The sequence below is a fragment of the Cydia pomonella genome, chromosome 1, assembly GCF_033807575.1.
Source record: "Cydia pomonella isolate Wapato2018A chromosome 1, ilCydPomo1, whole genome shotgun sequence".
In the NCBI taxonomy this organism is placed as follows: Eukaryota; Metazoa; Arthropoda; class Insecta; order Lepidoptera; family Tortricidae; genus Cydia; species Cydia pomonella.
The window spans coordinates 44,934,833-44,956,904 of record NC_084703.1 but is presented as its reverse complement, the minus strand read 5'-3'; the positions used below and the strand labels follow the sequence as shown (position 1 = coordinate 44,956,904).

At 37.6% G+C, this 22,072-nt stretch overlaps 1 protein-coding gene across 1 annotated transcript; it reads right to left on the bottom strand.

Moving 5' to 3' along the window:
* Positions 1–17,479: 17,479 nt before the first annotated feature.
* On the bottom strand, positions 17,480–19,215 carry LOC133529745 (uncharacterized). The gene is made up of 2 exons (XM_061867547.1): positions 19,059–19,215; positions 17,480–18,602 (listed from the first exon to the last, which is right to left on the bottom strand). Exons 1-2 carry the CDS (start codon positions 19,090–19,092, stop codon positions 17,497–17,499), a joined length of 1,140 nt encoding a protein of 379 aa, XP_061723531.1. The 5' UTR covers positions 19,093–19,215; the 3' UTR covers positions 17,480–17,496.
* Between the last annotated feature and the right edge of the window lie 2,857 nt (positions 19,216–22,072).

Sequence of the window (22,072 nt, the reverse complement as noted above, 5' to 3'; positions counted from 1 at the left end):
TTTCATCCAGTGGTGCTGGAACGGGCAATCCAGCCTGCTTGCCACTCACTCCAAGTAAGAGGCTGTTGAAGCTGGCGCACACGCGTCGCATTAGGGATGCGGCACTTTTATGCATAACGGCCAAATTTTTGCCTCCGAAAACTGGGCTAAATATAATTATAATGTCACTTCCACAACACTATTTTTTCGATCGGTGCGGAGTAAGTTTAGACGGACTCTTGAGCTCTGGTTCTCCGTTAACATTGATAAATATCAAATGTACTTAGTTCCGAAACTCAATCGGTGTGACACACAACACATTTATATTTCACGTGCCCCCGGGCTTCGCGAGAACTAATCGTGTTACGGAATTATCACGGACAGGTGTATGCATAGACACCAGTACCCCTAGTGTAAATTTATTCGATAGCGTGACGTGACGTACGCGTTTGCGTTAAGTCTCATTATGTATGGGATTTTGAGTTACCAAAACGTCCCGCTTGGTGCGTTGTTTCTAAATCCCATAGAAAGCGCTCGTTCGTACGCGCTCGCTAGTTATTCGCTCATGGAAGCCGCTGCGTAACGCCACAACGCGATTGGTTGATGAGTTCGCATCACGCGCGCGATTCGTCGCAACTAGTTGCGTTAGACTGCATGATTGGCTCGAATTCGTGAGTGAAACCGCTGAACACGCCAGCTAAGCTGCCGGTCGCCTTCTCCGCGGCTCCATAACCTGGCCCCGCTCAAACGGTATCACCAGGTTAGGGGCCGTGGGGTTGGATAACGATCGGTAGCGAAGACACCCACACACCCACACCGTCCCCAAAATGACGGCCATCAGACCACCCCACCAGTCGGTGGGGAAGCGACCCGCAACAGCCGCCGCAGCCATTGTGCGGTAGCGGCCCCTCATACCCCCCTGACGGGGGGTATCGACAGATCACTCACTCAACCGCTGAACTAGCACTATTCTTAATGCCCGTAAAGCCCGACCATTATGTGAATAAGGTCTACGTTTTTACTCGGACAATTTGCTTTCGTCCGGATGTTCTCTACAGGTCGCAATTCTAAACTGAATCTCGTGAAGTTTTGTAAGCAGGTTCAGTAGATACATATAAATTTTCTGTCTTTTCTTTTTTTGGAAAATATTCAAAATTGTGGAAATTGTTATAAATGACTTAAGTACCATTACGGTCTATGGCACTTAAGACCATTGTGAGTAGTTTCGCTGTAAAATGGCCCAAAGAAGTAATTTTTTTTTTTTTTTATACTACGTCGGTGGCAAACAAGCATACGGCCCGCCTGATGGTAAGCAGTCTCCGTAGCCTATGTACGCCTGCAACTCCAGAGGAGTTACATGCGCGTTGCCGACCCTAAACCCGCCCCCCCTCGATGAGCTCTGGCAACCTTACTCACAGGCAGGAACACAACACTATGAGTAGGGTTTAGTGTTATTTGGCTGCTGTTTTCTGTAAGGTGGTGGTGGTAATTTTGCATGTTTTAAGCTTATCGATCTTATCGTGAGGTCTAAAGCCCACGGGGCCACTAGTTTATATTTGGTATTCATTCGGTGGTCTACTCAACCTCATATCTTCCGACATTACCTATTCAATTAACAAAATTGTTGTGTTCCACCGGTTCCACGCTGCCACTGTGTGCGAACATCACTCATGTAACAGTTCCCGGAATTACGTAAACAATTAAATGCTTTGTAGTTAAATATGTCAATAAAGAAGCTTAACACGAGGAATAATGTACATTGACCCCGCCTGTTTCTATATATATATATTTATGTAATGTATGTATGTGTCTTTATGTATTTAAGTAGTTTATAATTAATTTATGTGTATTAGGACTCTAATTCTTTCAATAACAATTTCTTTTAGTTTTAAACGCACCACCTACAATCTTTTCTGCTTTGCCCTAAGGTTGACTGGTAGAGAATGCCTCATGGCATTAAGTTCGCCTTTTGTACATTAAGTTTTTCTTTTGTGCAATAAAGTTTTAATTAAATAAATAAAAGATGGAGTCTTAGCCAGCTATCGCCGTAGCCTCACACACACATCCACACTTTTATTTACGGTTAACAATGAGTAACCAGACGTTGTGGCCATGTCGATAAAGTCATATCGATAACCTATCGTCATTTGACTTTTCGTTCGTAGCGACATATAGATGTGCTAACGTGACAATAGTGTCACGTTAGCACTCCTTCCTTACTTATTTCTGTATGATCCAAGGACGCCCCTCACCATAAACGTCGCCATGATTGATTTACGTATCCATGCCAAATTGCAGCTTTCTAGCACTAACGATCACCGAGCAAATAAATAAATAAAAAACATTTATTTCAGACCAGGTTGATCCATATAGGGCAAAGCCGCCGACGGACAGACAGGCATAGCGAAACTATAAGGGTTCCTATTTGACTATGGAACACTAAAAACGATCTGACCTATGAAACTCATTGGCTAGACTTGATTAAATCAGGGCCCAGGCTTCGACGGAACCAATTTAGGGGCCGTTTATGAAACCCGAATAGCTTTCCGATGGCTCGATGGCACCTGAATACCGATCAAATTTCATTACGGTACAGTTCATGGCAAATACTGCCAGAGTAGAGTTAAGTAAAGTAGTCTATCTTTTACAAGCTTTTATCTACATATCTACTCTTATCGGCCTATTAACAAACATATTGTATATGTGGGTGAATCTTAATTTTCACTTTAGTGTGTCGATAACCGATCTTACCTTAATTACATTCAAATTTAGAACATCGCTGAGAAACAAAGAAATTCGGTTTAACCTCAATTCTAATATCAGCAGTGGAAAGACACTTCCTTTTGGCTTTTTCGGCTTTGTCCGGCCACGTCCGGCTTAGCATTGCTGCGAGCAATTATTAGGGTTAGCACAACTTGACGTCCCTATACGTGCACGACCACAGATAAGATAAGGTGCGTTCGGGTAATCCCGGACATCGGGTATGATCGTATTATTTGATTGTACCCTTATTTTGTGGACTTTTTAAATGCTGGCAACCCCACGTGATGCGCCATTTTATTCTGCTCCCCTCTTCAGTCTGCACTGGTCGCTCCGACCGACGAGTCGCGTGTTATGTGCCGCGAAGTAAAATGCTAGAAGAAATCGTGTGTCCGAAAATACACTCCGCTAGTGTTTTGGCATTATTTGGTAAGTAGTTGCGTTTATTGTTTCTTTTACATAGTACATATTAGTTTTATTAAATTTGTGATATATCTGTATAATTGAAATTGGGCTACGGCTACCGTAGGCTGAGATCCGGTCTTACCCGAGGTAGTGAAAGATCGGATGAAAATTATTTGATCTGAAACTGTCAGGTATTCCCAAACTTTGAATCTACACGGATTATAAGGAAGCTCAATTATGATGTTGATTAATGTGTTATAGTCTGATCATGGAGTCAGGATCAGGATAGTGGAACTTCTCAATGGTTTTCGTATACCTTTTGAGTGTGGGCTTGGAATTTTATTGCTTTTTGTTCTTAAGCTTAAAAATGTATATTTTTATATAAAGAAAAGATTTAGTTCCAAATTATAAGAATAGATGGCGCTGTCATTATATTTATTATGTCATTCTCCTAGCTATAAATAAATAAATAAATAAATAAATCTTTATTGCTTTAAACCTTACATTACAATTCATATTGTAAAATTTTGTAGGTAAGACAGGTGTATTAGGTTTGCAACACATTTAGGTAGTGGGGTTGAGCCTCTGCCTCCCGAACTATACAGCTTGATCTTTACAGCTAGTTATTTTGATGATTGATGTTAATAAGAGAGAAGATTTATTAATACGTGTAGGTACATACTTAGTGCAATTTCAAGTTGTTTCTATTTGTCAATCCAAGCTTATCCTGCACTCAAGGTATAAATTATGGTTCGGTTACGCTTGGTTTATTGTTGACAAAATGGTATATTTTACCTAATTATTTCGATTTATAATGTTTATTATTATAAATAAATAAAACTCCAATCGTGTTCAATTATTTCGACTGAAATTAAACTAGTAAACTTAAAGAAGCCAAAAAAACTGCGTGTACCAAATAAGATTGATCTCTAAGTAAGATATTAGGTATATCTAATTCTAATTACTTAGGTACACACATTTTGAGTTTTCTGACATTTGTATTAAAAGTATATAATGAATGTTGAGTAAAACTCGAGACTGATTTACAATGGTTGTATTTATTTTAGTTTTAGTAAAAAACACTTTCCTGATTTTCTTAGCGCTTGTAGATACGGCTATTGACCCAACACTTGTAGGTCGTTGACCCCACGATAAAAAGTTTGAGATCCACAATTTCTGTGTTTTTGGGTGGTTCGGGTAAGATCGGACGGAAAAAGTCGAAAAAAATATAATAGCTCCGGAAACTTTTGTTTCCTATACTTTTGTACAAATCTACTATATATGTTTGTCAGCGGATAAAGTCGGATTATTCTCTATAATGAACTCTCTACTAGCAGTAATAGAATCGATTTTACAGACCCGTCCGTTCTTACACCACCACGTAAAAATTCACAGAGGCCGAAAAATTTTTTTTTTTCATTTTTAAACATTCATTACACATTTACCTGCACGTGTAGGGATTTAATAAAATTACACGCAGTAGATTAGTTCTTTCTCTTTATTTTGATATATGAATCAGGCTCGTAGCCTATACACAAGCTGAGAAAATAAAATTCTATCAGCATCAACAAAAAACACCTAAAATTGTCCGAAACTTACCCGAACGCACCTTAATGACTTGAATTTTGACAACCCTAAATGGCCGAAAAGGATAGTGCCAAACATTAGAAAGGTACATTACAGTATAGTTCGTTCCTGAATCGCTGTCAAACTTCGGTTTGGCAGGAAGTGTCTTTTCTGTATGGTAGTACTATTATTTATTTTGTGATATCAGTCGAAATGAAGCGTCAGTTGCAAACAATTTTGACAAATCTCGCATGTTACTTGATATCGAATGATATGGCAGCCATCCTTACTTTAACTAAGCTAATTCTACAACGAACTTTGACGAGCGGTCTGGCCTAGTGGGTAGTGACCCTGCCTATAAAGCCGATGGTCCTGGGTTCGAATCCCGGTAGGGGCATTTATTTGTGTGATTTGGGATTCGTGTGATGAGCATGGGTATTTGTTCCTGAGTCATGGGTGTTTTTATGTATTTAAATATTTGTATATTACATATATCGTTGTCTGAGTACCCACAACGCAAGCCTTCTTGAGCTTACCGTGGGACTTAGTCAATATGTGTAAGAATATTCTACAAAAAAACTTGATAACAATGTCTGCTTACCATCAGGCAGGCCGTATGCTTGTTTCCACCGACGTAGTATTTAAAAAAAAATTGTAAACCCTTTATAAATGTCATTATTTCGTAAGACCACTTATTAGGACTGTGCCAAGTTAAGATAAGAGTGACTCTAAGAAGGGTTTTTTATTATTAGAAAAATCTATTATTTGAAAGCCAAGTTGATATCTACAAGGAAAATTTTAGCCTAATTTATCCTGGGAGATATCAAAGGTCCCAACGAGATGAAACGCAATTGGAAGCAATTTCCTAAAAGTAATTAATAATTTAAAGTTTCATTAATTTTTTTTTATACCTGATTATGTAGGTGAGTCAAAAGCCGTGTCGTTGTCTAGTTTTTTGCCCTCAAAGAATACGATTGGAGTTAATGTATGAGATGAAGGTTTGTTTTTATAGGGGCCCACTGATTAGGTACCAGTTCGCCGGACGATATCGGCCTGTCAGAGCTCAAAGAGGGGGGGAGGGGGTCGTCAACGCGCATGTAATTCCTCTGGAGTTGCAAGCGTACATAGACAACGGGGACTGCTTACCATCAGGCGGGCCGTATGCTTGATTGCCACCGGCGTAGTATGAAAAAAAAAACAACTGACAGGCCGATATCGTCCGGCGAACTGGTAATCAGTGGGCCCTTTAAGTTTTTCTGCGTGAAATATGTACAAAGAAAAACATAAAATAGCACGGTTTTTTTTATAAGCTTTTATTTAACTTGCCCTGTTAGTATGTGTGTATAGCATTTTGCATACATATGTAAGTCAGGTGACAATGTAATATTATGGTATCATACAGCTGATCTGATGATGGAGACAGGAGGTGGCCATGGGATCTTTGTGATAAAACAACGCAATCTAATTGTGTTCGATGTTTTTAGAAAGTCTCAATGAGTATTAGTTGCCTGTGGAAAGAACGTACAGTAAAAGCTTATACACATAATGAAATAAAAGCTTGTAAAAATAAATTCGACTACCAAATAAAAAATGGCCCATATTGCACAAGTTATTTTACAAAAATCAGGTGGGTGCCTCTTTTTAAGTCTAAAAATACCTTTGTCAAGAGACACCGCACCTCCGTTGAGATTTACAACAAAATATGTGTGTGGTGTGTTTAATATAACTTTAATTACTTAAGTACTAGAATAGAGAACATTATTCACTAGGAGTAGACGTTATAACAACAATATTAATATGTATTAATTAATACGCGACATTTGACATTTACTTTAGTGACTCTCGATCCCATCATTACATCAATTCGAGCGAAATAGACTGCGATCGAGTTTACGCAAACTTCAAATGTCAACTCGTGGTACAGCTAAGGGTTTGTAAACTGTTTAGGGTTCGTTTATGGGTCCAATAGATGTCCGATGGCTCGATAGGCTACTGTACACCGATAAAATTTAATTAAGTACCTCATCAATGGAGTTCATAGTGCCAAAGTAGATTTATCTAGAGTAGTTCATCTTTAATAAAAGCTGGTGCGTGGATGTACTTCGATACCTCCCTTGTGAGGTATAAGTGGCCGTATCCGCCTACGGCTGTCGGGGGTCGCTACTCGCTCCCCACCGATGTGGAGAGGTCAATCCTCGTCGTTTTGTGAACGATGTGGCTGCTGGTGCTGGCCAGCTCTTTGCTACCGATCGTTACCCAACCTCACGACCCCTAGCCTGGTGATGCCGTTTGAGCGGGGCCGCTGTGAATACGACCAGTAGCTTAGCTGGCGTGTGCGGCGTGATGGTGAAAAAGCTGGTGGAAACGGTAAGAGCGTACGGCTTGCAATCCGAAGGTTGCGGTTGGTCCCTGGCTCGTACCAATGAGTCAGAACTATGCATGAAATGTCATTTGATATTTACCAGTTTTTTGGTGAAGGAAAACACCGTGAGGAAGCCGGACTAATCCCATTAAGGCATAGTTTACGAGGGTAAGGGAGGGTTGGAAGGTTAGACGGTCTCTTTCATAAAAACGAATGCCTATGCCAATTCTAGGGACTAATTTCCAAGCGGACCCCGGGCTACAGGCAAAAAGCCGGGACAACGCGAGGAAGAAAAAAGTCCATATCCAATAACAAGTCCACGAGGACAGAAAATTGAATATAAAGCAAGTAGGTAGATCTGCGCGAGCTTCGAGTCGACAATTGGCGAGAGGTCGCAAAGGACCGAGAAAAGTGGCGCTGTCATGTGTCGGAAGCCAAGTCTCATTTTGGGTCGGAGTAAATAAGTAGGTAGTTAATAAAGTATGTAAAGTACAGTAAAGTGGATAAAGTAAACAGAAGCATAGACCAAGGGACGTTATACACTATATAGGACATTAAGCCCGTATTAATGCCGCAACACACCAGACGCATATGCAGAAAGGCTTATGTATTTAAGTGGGAAACATATTACCACGAGATCGTTCATACAAAAAGTGAAAACGTTTTCCTACTTCCACATATTTTCCATTCTCCATGATTTTTTAGTATGTTACTGATACAATGAAAAACTAGGTTTATAGGTTTTCCCGTTTTTCAAAATTTGCAAAGCAAAAAAGGAAACAAAAATGCGAAACCTAGAATATATCATGCTGAAGCGATTGACATAAAAATCAAAGTGATTTGTTAAGATTTAATTAGTGGAAACCGTTTTCTCCCGAAATGGAATTTCATAGAAAAACTATCGTTTGATTCGAAAAGCTTTTCTTCCCTCTTAATACTCGTAGTTACTTACCAGACTAGAAGTAGACTAGTATCCGGTCGAAACATATTTTTTGTCGACCCCAAACGGCTTTGCAGTGGCGGGGCAAGACCAGATTTTTTTGATGTGGGCAAGGTACATTTAGCGAGGCCCGTTGGTGGCGCAAGATATAATTAATAATTTGTTACGTTGCTTCCCAGTTATATGTATTTGAGGCACGAGGCCCCTCGGACCGCGAGGCCGTAGGCGGTAGCCCGCGTCGCCCACTCCTAATACCGCCGCCTCTGCGGCTTTGTCTCTAGCTTCAGCCGAAATAACGAATATTTTTTTACATTGCTTCCCAGTTATGTATGTGTATTTGAGGCGCGAGGCCCCTCGGACCGCGAGGCCGTAGGCGGTGGCCCGCGTCGCCCACGCCTAGCGCCGCCTCTGCTGCTTTGTCTCTACTTTCAGCCGAAATTGAAACCGAAACTTTGGTAGACTGGAGTCGACCGCATTTATACTCATATTGAGACTGTGTCGAGTTGTCGACCGACCAGTGGCGCCCTCATTGGGGGAATTGTGTTTTCCAATAAACCAGTTCATTTCCGTATATTGATATTGTCGTCCGACTTGTTGTCCAACTTTTGGACTTTTTCACTTAGCTTAGTTTCATATTATACAAGTACCATTCCGTAAGTTTCGGCCCTGCCGAAGAGTGTCGCCATCTACTCGAGTATTAGGCCAAAGGTATATCGCCATCTATTCTAGCATATTTTTTTCTTGATTTATCGAGGCACGTGTTTTTCTTAGACTTTATTTATCTTATATTGCGTTATACAGGTAGATGTCAGAATTAACATTTTTATGGCTACGTCCAGTTTCACACTGACAGCCGCTAGCGTGAGCGGAACTTACTTTCTATGCATCTCGCTCGTACTCGCATATTAGTGCGAACGAGATGTGTAGCAAGTAAATAACGCAGACGTTAGCAAATATGCCAGTTTGAGACAGCTAAGGCAGTCGTGGTAAGGATAGTAATCAATGACTACATTACTTGTCATGTATTATTGTAAATCTGTCCCTAGGGAAAAGGAGAAATTACACGGACCAAATCTTTCGCCCATAAATAGTCGGTATATCGGTAATATTGCCGGTACATTCCGGTATCGGTGCGGGATCTAAATCGAATTTCCGTCCCGGTATAAAGTTAATTTTAATGAAACGGCCTCGGTACCGTTATGCAAAGCAAATGGCTACGCTTTCCGATCCGAGTCCGAGAGCAGAATTCATATTCTTTTTATTATTTATTAATAGAAACTCGTGCTTCGCACAGCTAAACTGTGAAATGAATCCAAAACCAGTAATTTCGTTTTTGAATTTGCAACCTTCCATTATTCGACGACCCTGACTATGGAGCCGATGGTCCTGGGTTCAAATCCTGGTAAAGGCATTTATCTGTGTGATGACTTAAATACATAAAACATGAACATGGCTCAGGAACAAATGTGACCGCGGCTGGCAAACCGTCCTTTGTCGCTTGCCATAAGGACGCCATGTCAGGTTATTCGTATAAAGATACAAACAAATCTCGTCCTCATGGCAAGCGGCAAAGTGGTACGTTTTCCGGCCGCGGTCACAAATATCCGGGCTCATCACACAAATACCTAAATGCCCATTTCATATTTACAACTGCACTTGATCTTAATAAAATAAAATAAACATACCTATTTATAAAAAGTAACAGCAAACATAAAACAAAAAAGAAACAAACGAAATATATTACATTTAAAAATAAATGTTTTTTTTTTTATACTAGGTCGGTGGCAAACAAGCATATGCCCCGCCTGATGGTAAGCAGTCTCCGTAGCCTATGTACGCCTGCAACTCCAATTATTGATTAATAGTTTATATTTAATAATAATTTATTAATAGGTATTATACATAATCTTCTAACTCAGCTTCCGTAAGGCACCTCTCAGCCGTACTGTACACATTATGAATCTCGTTGCCGACAAGACAGATCTTGTTTTTATTGCCCTATGTGGGAAACGGGTTTATATGTAGGTATATTGTGTTATGTTCATGCATTGAAATTTAATTTGAAATTATTGTATAATGATCAATGAAATGTTGTAAATAGGAATTGACATTATTGTGTATTGTATAAGGAGTAGTAATATTTTTTATTTTTGTTTAGTTAAGGATAGGTTAAGGATTATTTAATTTAAGACACTACTGTATTTGGGTATACCTGTAAAGATAGTTGCTGTCTTCTTCTTCAACCTAGCGTTTTCCCGGCCTAGTGCCAGGGTCCGCTTTCCTACTAAGATAGTTGCTGTATTTAATAAAATAAAATAAAAATAAAACTCTAAATAGAAATTCAGACATGTATATGTAAAGTCTCCAACCCGCGCCCTCTCGCGCATGAGAGGAGGCCAGTGCCCAGCAGATGGACGTATATAGGCTGTTTTTTTTAAATAAAATAATTTTCATAGTCGGCTCTCGTACTACATAATAGCGGCAGCCCCAACTTTTCCTTGTTAAACTAACAGCCCCCTTGACTTAAAGTTGCAATGAAGAACCATTCATACCAAAGGACTTATCCACCACTAGAATATATTTAAAAATGAATCTTTTATTCTAAATAATAAAGTCTAATTTTGAAACAAATGTGCAGAGTCTATTTGAAAAGCGCTCGGCTTTTCCAGTTGTTTAGAACTGTGTTTCCCTTTACAATTAATGTGACTTAAAGGAAACGTGAGTAATGTACAGTTTATATGAAAACTTTCACGTTTATGTCCCTTTCTGTATAAGATATGGTATACCCGGGTAAGAGCGGACTATTTTTCGGTGAGTTGGAAGGTCGTCTCAAAAATATATTGCTTATTTCTCACTAACTTTTACCTCCTTTCGTTGCTTATATTGCTTATTTCTCACTAACTTTTACCTTCTTTTATTCGAATGATAAAAGAGAAAACAAATTATTATTAATTCACTTAATGCCCCTTAATTAAATAGTTTAGGAGTAATCTACACTCAAAGTAAAATTATTATTTTTTAAGACACCAAACCGAGAAACCTTCTTGTACTTTTACGTTTAATATTAACTTTTTCACACATTTTTCAAACGTTCGTAACACACGACTGAACGGTTACTTCAATGTGGCAAGAGGGGCGGGATGAAATGGCGCCACACATTGCATTGATAGTGATCATACGATCTTACCCTCCATCCAGTCTTACGTAATTAAATAGCTTACGTAATATTCGTTTTAAATTGCCATTATTTTCTAATATATGATGGAATACTCCCGGTACTAAATCTGTATGAAATTAATAACTTGTAAGAGGTTTTTTAAATATAAAAGTTCCTCTTTTTCGTAATGCCGTGTAAACTGTCAGTATATAAAGGATCCTAAGGGCTCTTACAGACATATCAAGGTCGTCAAAAAATCTAGGGAAGGGTAATTTCACGCGACTGTAACGTCAGTTACCAATTCTTTCGTGTGTTCTTACATAAATTAAGCAAATTTAAGTGTCTGTATGTCTAGCGTAGCCCTACAGGTAGATATCTGGATACTTAAATTTGCTTAATTTATGTAAGAACACACGAAAGAATTGGTAACTGACGTTACAGTCGCGTGGAATTACCCGGAATAGTTTTTTTTTTAATACCACGACGGTGGCAAACAAGCATACGGCCCGCCTGATGGTAAGCAGTCACCGTAGCCTATGGACGGCTGCAACACCAGAGGCATTACATGCGCGTTGCCGACCCTGAAATTATTTGGTTTACAAGTTGTCGTTTAATCCCTCGTTTGATTGTACTTCAAACGTAGCGAGCGTTTAGCGTTTCAATTTTTTTAAACACGGTGCAAATACAAAAAAAAAACACAAAATCCACGCGAGGAAATAATAAATGTAAGTGGCATTACAAATCAAATCCAAATGCTATTAAATATGTATTTTTCATTTAAAATCATTATACTTACCCACTTAAAAAACTGTAAAGAAAATAGCATTTTACCCATAACAGTGGCAACATTTAATATAAATGTTTGCCCAATTTGATGATGTGGACCTGTTGATAAAAACCAGAATGAAACTCAAATGACTCGTATTTCACGTTTGGCAATTTGTATTCTTCGTAATTATTTATATATTATATTAAGTTGTTTCCTAATGTTTTAATATTATTTACCTATTTAATAGCGTTTATTGGGAATTGGGATTCAATTTGTAACTAACGTACAGTAGTTAGTATTTTCGTCGCGTGGGTCTAGTGAAAAAAAAAAAAACACTTGGTAGCAAAGTTTGTTTAACCCTCGCAACACTCAAGATATCACTTTTCAAATCACTCGCTCTGCCCCCTAGTAGTAGTAAAACAAATCACTATTTTTACATTGTACAGTCGCCATCAGATATATCGTAGCGGCCAAGGTGCTCACAAATATCTGAACACGCCTCTATTGTCAAGGCGTTAGAGTGCATGTTCAGATATTTTTGAGTACCTTGGCCGCTCCGATATATCTGATGGCGACTGTACCTATATCGAGTCGTCGACATCGAATCGGATAATGCGAAAGGCCTCTAACAGTGAAACAAGTGCGCTTCGTTACGTAATTAATAACCATTCAATACAACCCTGAATTAAAACCACCGTATCTCAATACAAATATGGTTGAAAATGCCTTGAAATACCATTTCAACTCTGGGTCAACGTAAGGCTGAATATAAAGAGTTAAATTACTAAAAACGCGCGCTCCACTCAATTTTAAGCCTTAAAACTTTATACACATGATTGTTTTCAGGGTGGACGTGTTTATAAGACTTTTTCAAAGTTACAAAACAGTAAATGGACTCTTCAAAGATAATTCAGTGAAATGAATTACGTTTTAAAGGAAATTAAGGGGCGAGTTCCAGGACCTTCTCATTGGGAGTAAATTATGTGGAGGAACGAAAAGGTGGTCTCTGAGGGACAAGAATCGTTAACGGGCTCTCAAGCTATACCTTTACCACAAATAATTGTAGTCTTAATGTAACTTTTTGGGAACATTATTTTTATCAAATATTTTGATTTGTGTTTTTAAAGTGTTCACATTAGAACAAGCCGTTAAATACTGTTGTTACGATTTCAACGAGTATTTTTTTGTAATTTAGAATTATTTATAATTATTTCTTAGACATTTAATTTATTAATATAAGGTATATTATAGGTACTCTCGAAATGGGCAAAATTGTTGATACCTTTATACAAGGTGCCCGTGAGCATTGCGAGACATTTTAACTAAGCATTCCTGGTAATATTTAGAAACTAAAATGTCATAAAAAAATTTCTGGATTGGGCTTAGTTTCAGAGATAATTAAATGTTTTCCGAAATCATTCTTTCGCCATAAGTCGGTACAAAACACATTTTTGACTGTTGTATTGCCACTTTGAGGTCTAGTCTGGACATACCTATTGATTAACATCAAAAAATTAAAAATATGTATTCGGGAGGCTACCCCCAAATAAATAAAAAACTTTTTAGTTAATTTTAGGTCATGTGTTTATCAATAAAAAATACGTTTGATGTATAGGAGTGTTCAAAAAAAGGGGGGAAAAAACAAAAGAAAAATTATTATGACAGTAAAATATTTTTTCTACGCGTAATGGTTGAATTAAGATTTCGTACACCTAATTATAATTGCGTACTTTTCATATATGGGCCCCCAACTCAACTATAAGATTCATTTCGATACGCTATAGTCAACTATAAAAAAAGTACCAATCGTGCCGCCGCACTCCCATAGAAAAGAATAAACGGTGGACGGGCGGGCGGGGGACTACGCGCATTTATGTCTTTTGTGTAGTACAAAATTTGTGTCTACTGAGAAACCAATTTAGATTAATTATTTAGGTTTTACAGTAAAAATGTATTTTTTTAGATGACTCGTAGAAAAAGAATGGTATTCAATAGTTATATAATCCAGTTTTTCAATCTCGTACCATACTTAGGCAACTCAGCAAACTGCGTTGGCTATAGTTAATTTTATTTAGCATTAGAACAAAAGGTAAACAATCATGACATGTCTTTTTATGGAAAAAAGCTTATTAAAAATCAGTAACTTACTTACTTATGTAATCAAAAAAATGTAAACATGTATGTATGTATATAATGTAATGTTGCCGTGACTTATTTTACAAAAGTGATTTTCAATAAAAACAGGTCAGAATCGCTTATAGGTAAAAAACTTAAAAAGTCACCTGTTGTATGTAGTTGTGTCGTGTTCGAATAGACAATACATGTTTAAATGACACACACAAACAAAACAAATATCTATTCGAACACGTCACAACTACATACAACAGGTGACTTATTTAACTTTTTTACCCACCTTCTTTCTAATGCTAAAAAACGAACTATAATCCCGGTACTCGACTGAAAAGCTCTATATTATATCACGATTGTATCAAACACGAATCTTATCTTATATTTTTCTTTTCCTTTTGTAATAATTCGATATGTTTCCTGAAAGAGCTACGTATTTGTATGATTTGATATGACATATATATATTTTTTTATCAAATGTCTGTATTAAGAAAAGTAGCTACTGTATGTAATTGCATGAATTTTATAGTAATCTAAATTGTACTTTTTTTGTCTTATTTGATGCATGTTAATTATAAGATTTTTTTTTTTAAATAGCCTATTTTGTGTCCCACTGCTGGGCATAGGCCTCCCCTTTTTACCGCCACTCATCACGGTTTGGAGCATGTTTCCGCTAGTCGCTGCAAAAAGCGTCGAGGTTATCCCGTTTTTGGTCTGCCTCTGCCCCGGCTAATCTGCGGTGTCCATTCGGTAGCCAATTATAAGATGTAATGTTTTGAAAAGACGTGTCCCGCCGAGTTTCTTGCCGGTCCATATTGGGATACCCTCCTCCAATAGAGGGGGGATTTAAATCTTCTCGGGTCAGAGGTGCAGGGTTAGAGCCGGTGTAGCTTTATTTGACGTTCATAAGCGCATTGTAATATGTCTACTTGAATGATAAACTATCTTTATTTTATCGTTATGTATTTGACGACCTATCTGGCCTGGATAGTGACTCTGCCTATGAAGCCAATGGTCCCGGGTTGTAATCCTGGTAAGTGTGATTTGTGATTCGTGTGATGAGTATGGATATTTGTTCCTGAGTCATGGATGTTTTCTATGTATTTAAGTATTTATAAATATGTACTTATATATATCGTTGTCTAAGTACCCGCAACACAAACCTTACTGTATCAACAAACTGAGCTTACTTTGGGACTTAGTCAATTTATGTAATAATGTCCTATAATATTTATTTATTTATTTATATGTATACAACAATTGTTCATTAAAACATATAAGATGTTTCGGTGTTTTACGGTGCAGATTTTCTCGCTCGTGGTCGGTACAGCGTTCCCAAGACACACATAAAATTACTTGAACGCCGTGAAATGTTTAATGAATTCATTAAACACAATATAAAGTTACCAAAGTTACTTACTTAATTGTTTAAGTTCAAGACCGCGCAGTATAGCGTAAGCAAACAACTTTTGCAGCCTTACATTCATTACTATACAGGTGCAAACGTAATTTAGGGTATTGTATTTCTAACGAATATTCCGAAAAATAATATCGACCGGAAAAACTAAAAATTTAAGTTATTTTGAATGAAAATAGAATAAACGTACATATACCTACTTATATGTCAAGTATAATGCAAGATAGAAAGAATTCAAAGAAAATACTCGCAAAGTTCAAACCTTATTATTCTAAAGGATGAAATTCAAATCCCTTCGGACCCGTTGAGATTATAACTACATTCAAAGTTGGAATTAAAGCCACACATATTTTAGGACCCAATAGTATGCGATAAGGTCATTTATTTTAACCTTTATTATTGTAAGGATACTGTTTAGTTTAGTATATTATTTTGTCATTATAATACATTTTTCTAGATTAAATAAGCTAAGTATACTATTAAAAGTATTTGTAACGATCGATCACGTGACGATCCCTCCATCTTAAATATTGAACGAGCATTCGGGAGGTGACATTCGAACGATGACAGTCGATGCAAAATTACAAGTGGTTACGTTGATTGTATTATTAGCAGGTCAGTACGTTTTGTTTTGTTAGAACTCGAGACAATATAATTGCTTGTCTAAGCGTACTACACTGTCGCGTGGTTAGTTAGGGCTCCTCTACACGATGGCCCAGCGTAGGCCAGTCCAAGGGACGCAGCTATGCGGTGAAATGAGATAGCAATATCACTTGCTCCCTCTAACGCATAAATGCGTCCCTAGGACTGGCCTACGCTGGGCCATCATGTAGAGGAGCCATTAGATTGGAAGAAGTTATATTCATTGTGCCATATAAATGTATTTTGATCACACCTACCGTTGTTTTAATATTATGTTTAGACCCCTTATATTATGTATTTTCAATAAAAACCCTAGATGTACTGCAAAGAGCATGAAGAATGGTTCTCAAAAAAGGATAAACGGGGCTGATTACCAGTTCGCCGGACGATATCGGCCTGTCAGTTATTCGCAAAAGCTGACTATCGCGAATACTGACAGGCCGATATCGTCCGGCGAAGAGTTATTTATTTAATTTTTATTGCACAATACATGAAGGTGCAAATGGCGGACATAATGCCTTACGGCATTCTCTACCAGTCAACAAATGGGTTAAACCAGAAAGATTAAGTAGGTGCAGTGTCTTTTAAAGAAACTGATTCAATATCCGATCAATGTCCTCCTCATACACTGTGGTCCATATAGAAAATGAAAAATATGCATGCATGTCGCCGTCAGATATATGGGATCGGCCAAGGTGCTTACAAATATCTGAACACGCCTCTATTGTCAAGGCGTTAGAGTGCCTCATTTCAATGAGTTAGAGAACTTCAGATATTTTGGAGCACCTCGGCTGCTCCGATATATCTAATAGCGACTGTAACTCATTCTGTTCATACGACAGACTATCATTAATACAAGTACCTAACTGAGGAGTAGTTTACTCGTAAACGCCAAAGAAACAATGTACACTACCAATTATGTAGTAGGTAAGTATTAACTTTAATGGCTCCTCTACACGGTGGCCCAGCGCAGGCCAGTCCAAGAGAGACGCATTTATGCGTTAGAGGGAGTAAGTGATATTACTATCTCATTCCGCCGCATAGCTGCGTCCCTTAGACTGGCCTACGCTGGGACATCGTGTAAAGGAGCTCTAAAATATCTTGATATCATAGAAAGACACGACCGACACAATGGATGGAAAATTGGGACTGGCATCGTAAAAAAAAGACACTCTTTGAAGCTAATATAAGTAGGTACAGTCTAGGTATTAAATATCGATACGGACAAAGTGATAAAAATATGTACACACTACCTTAATCTATAGGCAAAAAGGTCGTGTATACATATTTTTGGCACTTTGCCCGTATCAATATTTAATACCTTGACGGTAGATGTTATAAACAGAAGAACCATGTCAACTGGTTAATTTATTTATCTGGAAGCAGGCGGAGTATAATGTGCTGTGACTTCTAAAAATACTTGAGCCACAGTCTGCAATTTAAACATTATTTCACTCGGCTGATTTAAAAAGTGCGAAGCCAAACTATTGTAAAAAACCTCCATTCCATCTCCCAAGGCGTTATCATCATTGCTCTTCAACCAATCCTTTACGACATCCAAGAACTTTTCAATATGTTCATCTTTGTTGTTTACATAAATATGGTCCATATCGGATAAAATCATCTGTAGTAACCTAACATCTCTTTCCCTCGGTTGCGTTCCTGCTAGTCTTTTCTGAACTACATCAGCTATAGATAATACAATTGCTTTTGTTTCTATTGTTTTGTTTAGCAACATCTCTTTTAAGACCTCCTCGAAATTCTTCTTCATTATAACATCTTCCTTGAACATGGGGGCGTGTAGATATTTTTTCTTGAATTGGTTCAAAAATAATCTTACATTATTCTCCTTCATATTCCTTATTAAGTTAAGTAAGAGTTGCACATATATAGTAGCGTCGAATTGATATGGACATAAACGGAATTCATTGCAAAGTATCATTTCATATTTCTTCTCAATATCAGTTATTTTAAAAACCAGTTGCTGTTTAAGAGCATTAGTTGCTTGCTCCCTTTTATCAGCATTATCTAAGCCTTGTTTAGCAAGTAACACCCCCTGTTCAAGATAAACACCACTTATCTTTTTAAGAATATTAATCCATCTGTGTACCTCATCAGCGTCTGAAGCAGCGTCTCTGACAACTTTCCTAACGTGCTTCAGACATTTCTGGAAATACTTAACTTTGCAAAGCTCATCTTCCAAAACGTCGTCAAAAACTGCCTTTATGCCGGTTGTCAGATCAGAAACGTACTCGATTATGAGCTTTTCTAATTTCGGCGTGCAGACGGAGGAATCTTTGCAAGGTCTCATGTGTTTGACGACTTTGATTAGTTCCTCTAGGGCGTCAGTGTTGGCTCTCCGTGCATTGACGCCGCCAAGGAACTCTTCTTGAAAGTTGTGCGCCAGGAAATCGGCGACTTCTGAACCTAGGGTTAGGGAGCCTTGGAGGTCAACTTTGACTGCTGCTGCTGTGAGCGCTGGAAGTAAGGTTTTAATATAAATACTGAGACTACTGATTGTGGTTTTGTTTCTCCTCGGAAAGAAGGAGCTCCTTGTTTGTTTTTGGCCGTATTTATTAGCTATATCTTTTGTTCCCTCTACTCTGCCCCTTCCCCCCTCCCCACCCTCTTAATCGCAACTCTCCAAAAACGTGCTTAGTCTATTAAAAACATTCTAAAAAACCTTTAAAATGTCCTAAGTGCTATTAAATATTTAAATTAGTGTATCGGTCGGTTCAATAAGTAAACTAAATGAAATAGCACTACTTAGGTGTTTACATTTTCAAAGCATTTAAGTAGGTACTTAAATAATAGATATATATGTAAATCATTTACAACTATCGTTGTTTGCAAATAATAAAAAAATATAATGCTATGCGTATTTATAAATAAATAAAGAGAGCAGAATTTATGTGACGGTGCAATATTTCTTACCAACGCATAAAAACAGGCAACGTTTCAACCACATGTTGCGAAGTCAGCGCAGGAATGACGAAATTTCTTTATTTCGGTCGTAAAACAGAGAATAAACCTGCTGGAAACTTATTACCGCCGTACGGGAAGAGTAGATTTTGGCAGTATGTGTAACATGTAAGTATGTAGGCACATATTAATGTTATGCATAAAAATACGTTGAATTTTAGGGGGCATAATGTCATGCTATTTGTCATGTAATGAATGTAGGACTACATAGATAAATTCAACTGTCAATGAGTTTCCCACATACTAGTGATCGCACCAAATTTTTGTTTATAAGTGTGTAGGTATTTATTATTATATTACTTGGAGACGAAACAAATTTTAAACAAAGGATATTTTTAGTGACCGCTAGGTCATGAGCACCAATAGGATTGTTTCCATCTACAAATCTTAGGGCAGAATTGTATCCCAATAAATTCTTTTGGATTATAAGAACATATTAAACTCCTTTTAGGGGACCTGTAATGACCATATTTTCCAGTCTCAAAAGCTGTAATAGTTTTGCGTGCAGTGTCCCGGAGAGGCATATGGCGCTGTTGTTTCTAGCTGTTCAACCTTATGTATTAATGTTTGTTATGTTTTAGTTATTTTGATGATGACATTGACATATTAAATACATAGTAGTTATGTATTCTGTAGAACTAGTTTTAAGATTGTTAGCTTAACAGTCTCTTGACGTGAAATATGTATTTCATACAATATTTTTTTTTTTTTATTCTTTGACATTTGGAGAACCTTTACACCTCCAAATCTTATTATTGTGTATTATTATTTTTCTCAGACCGTGGGGACCTTATACATCTCCAAACTTAATGTATTAACCGTGGAGACTATACGTCTCTGTCATATTGTATAATATACTTGACTTGGTACATACTAGTTATGTACAGAATGTAGCATTAGTTTATGAGACTGCTAGTTTAACAGTCCAGACGCGGTTTATTTATTTAGTATAAATTTTATTTTGACACTTGGAGAGACTTTACACCTCCAAATTTTATTAATATTAGTACTCTGACATTGGGGACCTTTTACATCTCCAGATTTAATGTGTTTTTAACCATAGAGACTATACATCTCTATTGTATTGTAGTAATTATTTATTTTAAGATTATTATAATGTAATGTTTACCCAGGTATTGGCTGTTGTATTTATAAAATGTTGTTATGTATTTTTCATGTCACTATATGATGTTACTGTAAATGTTGTATTGACTTGTAAAAGAGCCCTTGAGGCCTACTTGCAGAATAAAATTTTGAATTTTGAATTTGAATTTGAATTTTGAATTTTGAATTTTTGAACTCTCGGATTGACACTGTTGACAGTTAGGGGATAAACAACAAATGACAGATGTCAGTTGACAGTTCGTATCTTCTAGTTATGTATGTAGTTATGTGTCAAACCGTAAACTGTGACGTCACACAATTTACAAAGAGCGTTTTGGGCGCGAAAGCATCTGTCATAATATATTTGGTTAATTTAACATATTTAAAGCAGTTTTTAGTATAAAAGTTGAATTTTAGGGCAACTTTTAGTTAATATAGAATGTAATACAAGCGTTTCAAAAAATTGGAAACAAACCTATTGTAGAATTTTCGTTTATAATAAACTAAAGCCGAACAATTTGCGAGTCAGACTCGCGTTCAGAGGGTTCCTAACATCGTGCAATTTTGAATGTTTTTGTTATTTGCAAATGAAACGTGTGTGAAACTTCCCGATTACCCGAAAGGGTCGAAGCCGGGTCTAAAACCAGGGGGCCTACCGCGAAAATCGAAGTTCGTCAATTGCGGGCATTTTTCTCAGTCACTCTAATTACGTCTTAGTGAGAGTAAAAGAGAAAGATCCCCGCAATTGGCGAATTTCGGTTTTCGCGGTAGGCCCCCAGATGTAACGGAAAGTGTTATGGCGCGCTGGCTTATATCTTTACAACTAGATAATAGCTATATGCATAGATTTTATCGATGTTTAGGAACACAGTTATTACTTGGAATCGCATGTACCGTTGACAGAGGTGGCGCTGATTTTGCGCTAGAAACCAAGCATTCGGAGCTGAAATAAGCCTTATGCTCGGTATTTACTTTAGTCCGTGGACGTATTTAGAAAAAGAGTGGTGCCATTCGATAGCGTATACCTAGTTTACCTACTTAATTACTACATTCAATAAAATATGTGACATTGTAAACCAATCTAAAAAAAAAAATTTGGGATTTTTCAGAGATATCTTACGATTGCTCTTGTTTGAGGCTACTACTCGTATGTACGAAAACTAATCTACAACTAACTTACTTACTTACTTACTTACAGAGCTGCATGAATGTAGTGCTCAAACACGGAACAAATACAAGTACCTAATCAATCAATAGTACAGAGGGCCTGCCGCGAACTACACCTGTACGTTCGACGTGTTGCCTCTCTGTCACACTTAAGTACGAATTTACAAGTGCAACAGAGACGCAACACGTCGAACGTGGTTCGCGGTAGGCATTCAGGTATCATTGCGGCCGTGAGCCTATCTCAATCGGTTAAAAAAGCGGCCGACCGGTGCGGTGTTCCTGTCACAAATTCGAATCTTGCCCGAGGCGATTATTTTTTTCCATTTATATCTTTAATTAAAACACATTCAGCTTCAGCTTTTGTATTCGGTACAATAATACAATTTAAATTCAATCAAACATACGAGCAAAAGATCCTTTTCCGAATCAGGTAAAAATCCACTACGTATTTACAAGAAATAACAAAAGCATATGGCACATTGCACGTCCATACCATATATCACTAGCATCGCGAAATGAATTTTAAAATCGAATACTGTGTACCTTAAGGATTTACTATTTACATTCAAAATTGAACCTTGTTGCCGACTCTGAAGGTTCACTTTGGAATAAATAAGATAAAGAAGGGTTGAGAAATACGTCAAGCCAAGATATGATAACGCACCTGTGGCAGCCTTTTATAAAATGTTGTATAC

Excerpts from the sequence above, each read along its gene's own strand:
- LOC133529745 (XM_061867547.1), bottom strand. The coding sequence starts at position 19,092 with ATGTGGTTGAAACGTTGCCTGTTTTTATGCGTTG. Across the intron at positions 18,603-19,058 it reads TTGCCTGTTTTTATGCGTTG|CGCTCACAGCAGCAGCAGTC; the intron begins GTAAGAAATATT and ends CCTTACTTCCAG.